We start from the raw sequence: 9177 nt of genomic DNA, 5'->3' as shown, positions 1-9177 counted from the left end.
TTGGACCCGGAAGTGGCTGTGGGTCACGAGGCTTCGCGGAGGAGGTGAGTGAGTCATGCGCGCGCGCGGAGGGGAGAGCTATGGGGGAGGGAAGGGGAGGGGGGCGGGGATGATGCAATGTTTGGCAACCGGTGTCTGTGCGCGCACGCGCAGGGGACTACAAGGGTGGTGGGAGGTGGGGGAGAGGAGAGAGGCGGGGTGCCAACTCCAGGCACCCAATATCCCCAATGGCTATCAACCGTGGCCACCCGTAGGCTGCCGTGTGGATCCTCAGTAAAGCTTGTCTCCTTCCAGCATTAGCTCTTGTTCCGCCCACCTGGCATTAGCCCCCGTTTTACCTTGCTCACAGGGGACTCTCATTTTCCTTTGCCCCCTCCCAGCTAATGGACGCAAGGCCCTTTAAACCAACCTCCCTTCGAAGTTTGCATCCATCCAATAAGACTGCCTGAACTCTTTTCGAGTGTTCTTAAAAGGGTCTTCGCTTTTAGACCCCTAACTCCTCCAAAAGGGGCGGAGGAACTTGAATCCTCTTGGTGGTCATTTTCAGCTCCTCTCAGAGAAGCACCCTTTTATCTTTTTCACGAGCCCTCAACATGCCAGAATTCATGTTCTTCGCCGGATAGACCCGATTCTGTTCCCTCGTCCTCCCCCCATGGTGCTCTCGTGCCCTTTTGCCAAAGATCAAGACCTGCCCTTTTCACTGTATCGGACTTACAAGTCCTGTGACTCCCTGCTGTGAGAACCCGGGCACATGCCTCCTGCCTCCTAGGCGTTTGGGCCACAGTAGAGCCTTGTTGCCGAGGTCAGTGCATGCACTTCAGCCCACGACTGCTTTGGCTTAGGTTGTCAGAGGCAGTTCTAGCCTCAGCTGTCCCTCACTCGCCCAGGGATCCTAGGCCAGCCCAGGGATCCTAATCTCTCAGTGCCTCACCATTTTTGTTTGTAAATAAGAGTTGTAAAGGTAAAATGAGAGAGGTAAAATGAACTTGGAGGCAGCTTGAACAAGTGAACATCGCCGTGCAAAGTAATTTTCTTATGCCATTAGGTAGAAAAAAGAGGCCATTTGATGGCCTGTTACATATTCTGTCATACCTTCATGGGAGCAGCCAGAGTTTGTCTAAATAGAAATTGCCACAAGACCAGCGGTGGCTAGATGGCAGGTATAGGCGGTGGTGTGACAGTGACAGGTCCTTGACCAGGCCTGCCCCGTTTCTCCAGACCTCCATTTCCCCTTCTGTAAATGGGCATCGGGTGGGGGAGGTTGGACCAGATGGTCTCTCCTGGCCCAAAGACATGACCAGGTTGCCAGTGACAGGCAGAGGTCATGTGATTTGACAGGCCGAGGTCGTGTTGTGACAAGTTGACCTGGGGAGGCGGGTCAAGTCTCAGCCCACTGCCCGGGAAGCCTTTGGGGCGGGGCAGGGCAAGTCGCGACTTTCATCTTTTGGGGCTAGCCCCTCCCGAACCTGGCATTCCTGGCTCCCCCAACAGATTGTGGCTTTGGAAGGGGCCCATTCCCTGGGGGAGGACTGGGATTGGCCACTGGTGACCTGGGAAGAGACTCGGATCCTTCCGCGGAGGGCGGGGGTGCCGCGTGGGGTGTTTGTTCTCTTGGGGATTAATGGGGGTTTGTGGGGGAGGGGGAGGCGCGCTCCCGCATGCGCACTGCGGCCCCTCCAGTTGGCTCGTCGTTGTGCGCTGGGCGGGGGCCCGGCCCCGCCCCTCTCCCGTCCGGGCAGTGGCGGCGGCGGCGGCGGCTGCTGCGGCGGTGGCGGCGGCAGCTACGGCGGCGGCGGCAGCAGCTTGCGCGGTGCCTTCTGGGAACGGAATCCCCAGGGCTGCCCCTGGCCCCCATGGCGCATGCGCGGGAGGCCGCTCGGTGATCCGCGGCAGCGGCGGCAGCGCTTCCTGCTAGCACCGGCCGGGGCCGTACCGGAGGCTCGGGCTCCACCGACCCTCCTCCCACTCCCTCCCACTCACCCTCTGGGCCGCGACTGCGCAGGGCGGGGCCGGCCGAACCATGGGCCGCGGTGAGTGCAGGGCCCGGCCCCCCCGCCCCTCCCCCTCCCCTCCCCTCCCCTCCCCTCCGGTCCCTACCCTCTGCCCCCTCCGCGTCCCTTCGGTCGCTTTCGCTGGCCCCATCCCCACTCCCCCACCCTCACCTGCCCCACCGTTTCTCCCTCTCACTGCTTGACTTTTGCCTTCTTCACCTCCCTCCCCTCAGTGCTTTGCCCACCCTCCGCCCGCCCTCTCCCCAAGTTCCTTCCTACTTCGTGCGCCTTCCCCTCCTCCCCAAGCTAAGGGAAGCAGGCTGGGTGACAGGGCGCCTTGTTATGAGAGGGAAAGTTTAGAAGCCGCCAGTGTGGGGTGGGAGCAATGGAGAGGCTGGGGAGATCCTTGCAGGGTTGAGGGGCGTCCCCACATATCAGAGGAGAAGCCCTCCTGGAGCTAATTTGAAGCCAGTGGGATAGGAGGAGCTGAATACCCTTGCGTTAGGCTTGGGGGGATATCAAGAGCTTCTCAGGATCCTGGAAAGAAGACACAGCTAAGATTCCAACCTTTCTGAACAAGACGAAAATGAACTAGATCAGTGATTGTCTACTGAAGCAGGCACGGGGTGGGGGTGGTGGGGTTCTGCTGGTACCACACCAGAGGGCAGTTAGGCAATTGCCTAGTGACCTGTGGGGCAATCTGTACTTTTTATATGATCTTCCTGAGGGAGAGGGAACAGCAGAGGCCCAAACTCTGGGAAACTTCCTAGTGGCCTGGCATTATGGGATTTTGACAGAGGGGACTTGCCCTTTATGAAACTAGGGGTTGGGCTGTGATTCCTTGGTCCCTGGGAGTTGAGGCTGTGACCCTCTGCACCCTGGGGACTGGACACGGAAAGGATGATTGTGGACTCAGCCAGAAGATCCCTTAGACCTTTGTGGACACTTTGTGACTCATTGATGCTCATTCCCTTGCGAGTGTTCTGAGACTGTGGTGCTCTCCTGTATTGGGCAGGTTCCTGACAGACCCTTATCTCTCCCATGTTGCAGGTGTGGGCTAAGCCGGCGGCCCCGGCTTTAGACTGGACCCCACAATGTTTGCAGAGATGTTCAGGTAGCCATGGTGGAATGTTGGAGGGCTTCCCTCTCATTCTCCCAGCTCTCTTGAGGGTTCCCCCTTGCCCCTGAGTTCTCTTGGATCACCCCACCTTTCCCTCTATGGAGTACTCCCTCAGTTTAATCCTCCTAATGCCCACACGGATGTCTGTTATCAGGCACGTGGGAGCTGATTACACACAATGAATGGGGGCAATGAGAGCAGTGGAGCAGACAGAGCTGGGGGCCCTGTGGCCACATCTGTCCCCATCGGCTGGCAGCGCTGTGTTCGAGAGGGTGCTGTGCTCTATATCAGGTATGGCTGCCCAGAGTTCCCCCAAGTTCTATGCCCAGACCCTTCAGTGGCCTGAGTTTTCTCTCCTATTCCTCCTCTCTAAGCCCAGATCTCAGGTAACCTGTTGCTCCCTTTGTCCTTCCTTCTTTCCTTAGCCTTTTTACTCTCTGTATATCTGGCCCTTTGAATCTGTTCTCCCTCTTTCTGTCTCCCTACAGCCCTTATCCTCTGCCCTTCCTAGGAAGGTCTTTGACTGAGGAACTGTCCTTTAGGAGTCTGTCCTGATTCAGTGTTAGTTAACCCCATATTCTCTGATCCTGTCCTCTCCCAGCCCAAGTGGCACAGAGCTGTCTTCCTTGGAGCAAACCCGGAGCTACCTCCTCAGTGATGGGACCTGCAAATGTGGTCTGGAGTGTCCACTCAGTGTCCCCAAGGTGAGTGGTGAGGGGTGCCAGAGAGTACAGGGATGAGCCAAGAGGCTTAATACAAATCACTGACTGTAGGAGTCCTACTCACAGATTCCACCCCCTCAGGGTCCCTGTCTATACCTTCTACCTTACAGGTTTTCAACTTTGACCCTTTGGCCCCGGTGACCCCTGGGGGGGCTGGGGTGGGGCCAGCATCACAGGAGGACATGACCAAGCTGTGCAACCACCGCCGGAAAGCCGTTGCCATGGCAACCCTCTACCGCAGCATGGAGCCCACCTGCTCACACTCTTCTCCCGGTGCGTCTTCTCTACTTTACAGAAGACTGAGGAAAACTTAAGGGCTTGTAAGAGAGATGGTGGGAGGAGCTCTCTAAGAGGGAGCAAAGAGAACGGTGGGGAGGGGAGAGCTGCACAGGGAGGTTGGGAATTTATGGAAGATGGGACAGAAGACAGATTTGAGGAGAGAACCATAGGTTGATCCTTCATTTCTCATTTATTACAGGAGAGGGAGCAAGCCCCCAAGTGTTCCACACTGTGTCCCCAGGGCCCCCCTCTGCCCATCTTCCCTGTCGAGTCCCTCCTACAACTCCACTTAATGGGGGTCCTGGCTCCCTTCCCCGGGAACCACCCTCAGTTCCACAGGCTTTCCCACCTCTAGCAGGCCCTGGGGGGCTCTTCCCACTGCCAAGGCTTCCTGACCCAGTCCCCTCCGGAGGCAGCAGTGGCCCCTGTTTCCTCCCAAGGGGCAATGCCCCCTCCCCAGCACCACCTCCTCCACCTGCTGTCAGCCTCAATGCCCCCTCTTACAACTGGGGAGCTGCCCTCCGATCCAGCCTGGTTTCCCCTAGCCTGGGCTCTCCTCCAGCACCCTGTGCCTCCTCCTCACCACCATCAGATCCTCCTCTCTTCCACTGTAGTGATGCCTTAACACCCCCTCCTCTGCCCCCAAGCAATAATCTCCCTGGTCCCCCTCGCCCACCTGGTCCTGTCACTCAGCCACCAGTGTCTTCAGCCACTATGCACCTGCCCCTGGTCCTGGGACCCCTGGGAGGGGCCCCCACAGTGGAGGGGCCTGGGGCACCCCCCTTCCTTGCCAGCAGCCTCCTCTCTGCAGCAGCCAAGGCACAGCATCCCCTGCTCCCCGCTCCCAGCACTTTACAGGGTCGAAGGCCCCGTGCCCAGGTGCCCTCAGCTTCCCACTCATCTCCCCGACCCTCTCAGCGTCGCCCCCGCCGGCCCCCGACTGTATTGCGATTACTAGAAGGGGGAGGCCCTCAAGCCCCTAGACGAAGATGTCCTCGGGCCCCTACTCCTGCCCCCCAGCCCTTTCCACTCCCTGAGCCATCCCAACCAATTCTCCCTTCTGTTCTGTCCCTGCTGGGACTCACCATCCCTGGCCCTTCCCACTCTGATGGAAGCTTTAACCTTTTGGGGTCAGATGCACACCTTCCTCCTCCAGCCCTCTCCTCAGGGAGCCCTCCCCAGCCCAGGCACCCCATCCCTGCCCCCCTGCCTGGGACTACCAGTGGCAGCCTCAGCAGTGTGCCAGGTATGTAAGTGTGCTAGAGCCCTTCCTTGCTGCGGTGGGAAGAGGCAGTCAAGGCATCTAGGGGAGATAAAGGACTAACTGCACTGGGTGATTTCCTGGGTTGGGGGCAGGGAGGTTGGGTTCTTTGAACACAGGTAGAAAGGGTCTTTCTTAAGCTGAATCTCTTTTTCCTTTGCAGGTGCCCCTGCCCCACCAGCTGCCTCTAAAGCCCCCCTAGTACCAAGCCCTGTGCTTCAAAGCCCATCTGAAGGGCTTGGGATGGGGGTTGGCCCAGCCTGCCCTCTGCCTCCCCTAGCTGGTGGGGAGGCTTTCCCTTTTCCCAGCCCTGAGCAGGGCTTGGCACTGAGTGGAGCCGGGTTCCCAGGGATGCTAGGGCCCTTGCCTCTCCCTCTGAGTCTGGGACAGCCACCACCTTCTCCATTGCTCAGCCACAGTTTATTTGGTGTGCTGGCTGGGGGAGGGGGACAGCCTCCTCCTGAGCCCCTGCTACCCCTACCAGGGGGACCTGGCCCTCCTCTAGCCCCAGGCGAGCCCGAAGGGCCTTCGCTTCTGGTGGCTTCTCTGCTTCCACCATCTGCCTCAGACCTTCTTCCACCCCCTTCTGCACCTCCCAGCAACCTCCTTGCCTCTTTCCTGCCCCTGCTGGCCCTGGGCCCCACAGCTGGAGATGGGGAAGGATCTGTAGAGGGTGCTGGGGGTCCAAGTGGGGAGACATTTTCAGGTTTGGGAGACCTGCCCCCACTACTGTTCCCCCCACTCTCAGCGCCCCCCACCCTCATAGCTTTAAATTCTGCGCTGCTGGCTGCCAGCCTGGATCCCCCCTCGGGGACACCCACCCAGGTGAGGATAGGGATGAGTGGGTGGGACAGACAAGAGGTAGAATCAGAGATGGGAGCTGGGAATCAAAGGCTTAGTTTCATGCCTGAGCTCTTCCTCAGGGCCTTTGGGGAGGGCTTAGTTCTTGGCTGGGGGTAGGATGGCTGTAAGAACTTGGTCTGTATTTAATAAGCATGGCCTACTTCATGTGAGGCTTCAATGAGTGTGTATGTGTAACTACTATAAATTTACTGATTACACATGTGTTACAACCATGTTTTCTCCTTAGCCCTGTGTCCTGAGTGCCCCCCAACCTGGACCACCTACCTCCAGTGTTACCATGGCAACTACTGACCCGGGGGCCTCCTCTCTGGGCAAGGCCCCCTCCAACTCAGGGAGACCTCCCCAACTCCTTAGCCCTCTGCTGAGTGCCAGCCTGCTGGGTGAGTCTGAGGGAAGACTCTGGTGTGAAAGAGAAGGAAGGAAGCAGTAAAAATTGGGAGTAGAGGCTGGATGAATAGGGGAAGAAAGTCTTTGGCCACTGGGTAGAGCCTGAGAATGGGGGTCTGCCTGGCCTAACTGGTTTACCTAGGGAGACTCTGATGTTATAATTTCCTTAACAGGTGACCTGTCTTCGCTGACCAGCAGCCCTGGAACCCTCCCCAGTCTATTGCAGCCTCCTGGCCCTCTTCTCTCTGGCCAGTTGGGGCTGCAGCTCCTCCCTGGGGGGGGAGCCCCTCCACCGCTCTCAGAAGCTTCTAGTCCTCTAGCCTGCCTGCTACAGAGTCTCCAGGTGAGGGTATGGGGGAGTGTTATGTCAGGTAGAGAAATTTTTCCCAACCTGGAAATAGGTTTTCTGAGTTACAGTAGTAGGGGGAATGTACTTTAGAGTAAAATTTTGTGTTTTGCCTACAGATCCCTCCAGAGCAGCCGGGAGCCCCATGTCTGCCCCCTGAGAGCCCCACCTCAGCCCTTGAACCGGAGCCTGCCCGGCCTCCCCTCAGTGCCTTAGCCCCACCCCACAGTTCTCCCGACCCCCCAGTCCCTGAGCTGCTCACTGGGAGGGGGTCAGGGAAACGGGGCCGGAGGGGAGGAGGGGGACTTAGGGGCATTAATGGTGAGGCCAGGCCAGGCCGGGGCCGAAAGCCTGGCAGCCGGCGGGAGCCTGGCCGACTGGCCCTCAAGTGGGGGGCACGTGGTGGGTTCAATGGACAAATGGAACGGTCCCCAAGAAGGACCCACCACTGGCAGCATAATGGGGAGCTGGCTGAAGGGGGTGCTGAGCCCAAGGATCCATCCCCTCCAGGGCCCCATTCTGAAGACCTTAAGGTGAGTGCAGGGTAATGAAGGGCTGGGCTGATGGGCTCTGAGGAAAGGCTTGGGGCCATGGTGCCTCCTCACTGTTCCTACACACACAGTCCACCTCTTCCCAGGCACCCTCTGGGGTAGTCAGAAAGTCTCGCCGTGGCCGGAGGAGAAAATACAAGTGAGTGTTGGGCCCACTACAATCCTGGCCTTTCCTGGCTGTTGGGCTTTTAGAAACGTCTAAAGAGTGGCTTGATTTTCAAAAAGGCAGATACTTACTTGATCATGAATAAGGATATTATATCTTTACTGTCCACATGTAGAAAGTTTCCCCCGTAAACTCTGAAATGCACCTGGTGCTTGGGGAGGTATTGCTGATCATCTGTGCCCCTTATTGCAGCCCTACCCGGAACAGCAATAGCTCCCGCCAGGATGTTACCTTGGACCCCAGCCCCACGTCCCGAGTAAGTGTGTGTCTGTGGGTGGGTGGAGGGCGTTACATGGGGTGAGGCAGGAGGAAAAGAGGATTAGGAGGAGTGGGGAGAAAATAAAAAATTTCCTGATACCTAGCTGTTTGATCACTTCTTTCAACTTCCCCTCGTACAGGCGGCTGTCCCTCTGCCTCCCCGGGCCCGCCCTGGCCGTCCTGCCAAAAACAAGAGGAGGAAACTGGCCCCATAGCAGCCATACCTGGAGCTGGATCTGACCCTGATTGGGGAGAGCTGAGTGCTGAGCCTTGGGAGCCCCTGCCAGCCACCTGCACCTGTGGACAGTGGGTGGGGGCACTACTCCCCCACTCAGAGCACAAACGCAACCCCTTCCCCTACAAGTCCCGCCCTGAGCCATTGCAGGGGGCAGGGAAGCTCACCCCCAAAGCCATGTCACTGAAAAGGCCTGGGGGGGGTGGTATGTGGCCCTCTCACCAGGCTAAGGGGAACACCCTCTTCCCCAGGTCTTTATTTGTTTAAGTTATTTTTGCACAAATGACTTTTATATTTAATTCGACTTCATTGCCTCCCTTCTTGAAGCCAGCAGGCTCAGTTTACAAACCTGTGAGCTACTGTTGGCTGCTGCCCTCCTTCCCAGTGAAAGGTACAAAGCAATAAACACCATGTATCCTCCCCTCACCTCCAACACCCCTCTGCCTCTGGCTCAGGTTGCTCAAAGCACAGATCCCCTCTTTCCCGTCCCCAGGTTTGAAACACATAGCCTCATTTCAAGGTGTAGCCAGCCTCCCTCTACTTTCCTCTGGGATATTACAAGGGGGTAAGGGGGCAAAGAGAGCCCTCTGGGCCTCTCCTCCCACACACACTACACTGCCCCTGCCCCCATCGGAATGCTCAGAGACGTTGTGATGACGCGACTGAGGATTATGCACCGTGGTCCAACCGGAGCGGCCAGCATGCCCGGCTGTCCAGGGGCTGCCTCCTGCCTTTTCTTTTGTAAAGACAAGACCCTTGGGAGTTTTAATTCTGTTTTGTACTCGCCCTGTGGGGCCTCCACTGCTTTTCTATGGGAGACACTCTTAATTTAACAGATGAGAATATTTTGAAACTCTGGCTCTGACTCTGTACTCATTTTTTCCTTAGTTCTTTGCTAAGAACAGATTGTAATTTAAATCCTCTTGTAGCAGAGACTGGCTTAAGACTGCCTGTTATGCTGTGAATGTCTGTCTCTGAGGGCTGCCTCTTCCCCAGG

The 9177-nt window shown here is 57.6% G+C and overlaps 1 protein-coding gene across 7 annotated transcripts; it reads left to right on the top strand.

Annotated features, from left to right (window-relative positions):
- On the top strand, positions 1-9038 carry MBD6 (methyl-CpG binding domain protein 6). Of its 7 annotated transcripts, XR_005054164.2 has the most exons (15): positions 1682-2030; positions 3042-3105; positions 3266-3402; positions 3713-3815; positions 3944-4106; positions 4312-5358; positions 5537-6198; positions 6464-6617; positions 6798-6967; positions 7090-7503; positions 7593-7660; positions 7880-7943; positions 8086-8255; positions 8508-8571; positions 8674-9038. XR_005054164.2 is itself a non-coding variant. In XM_017680813.3 (13 exons), exons 3-13 carry the CDS (start codon positions 3290-3292, stop codon positions 8158-8160), a joined length of 3033 nt encoding a protein of 1010 aa, XP_017536302.1. In that variant the 5' UTR covers positions 1-44; positions 3042-3105; positions 3266-3289; the 3' UTR covers positions 8161-9038. The 7 variants fall into 7 exon arrangements, 4 of the variants coding, with proteins under 4 accessions (XP_017536302.1, XP_036847989.1, XP_036847987.1 ...); XR_005054163.2 differs by having other exon boundaries at positions 8508-9038; XR_005054162.2 differs by having other exon boundaries at positions 1683-2030; positions 8086-8571.
- The last annotated feature ends 139 nt before the right edge of the window (positions 9039-9177 follow it).

The sequence above is a fragment of the Manis javanica genome, chromosome 10 (genome assembly GCF_040802235.1).
Source record: "Manis javanica isolate MJ-LG chromosome 10, MJ_LKY, whole genome shotgun sequence".
Lineage (NCBI taxonomy): Eukaryota > Metazoa > Chordata > Mammalia > Pholidota > Manidae > Manis > Manis javanica.
Note: the sequence above shows the minus strand (reverse complement) of the source record. Positions and strands in the feature narration are given on the sequence as shown.

What these genes read in the sequence shown, in the direction of transcription:
- MBD6 (XM_017680813.3), top strand. Translation starts at nt 3,290, where the DNA reads ATGAATGGGGGCAATGAGAGCAGTGGAGCAGACAGAGCTGGGGGCCCT. An exon ending in GGTGCTGTGCTCTATATCAG is followed by an intron (nt 3,403 to 3,712) that starts GTATGGCTGCCC and finishes GTCCTCTCCCAG; the next exon opens with CCCAAGTGGCACAGAGCTGT. An exon ending in ACCCCAGCCCCACGTCCCGA is followed by an intron (nt 7,944 to 8,085) that starts GTAAGTGTGTGT and finishes CCCCTCGTACAG; the next exon opens with GCGGCTGTCCCTCTGCCTCC.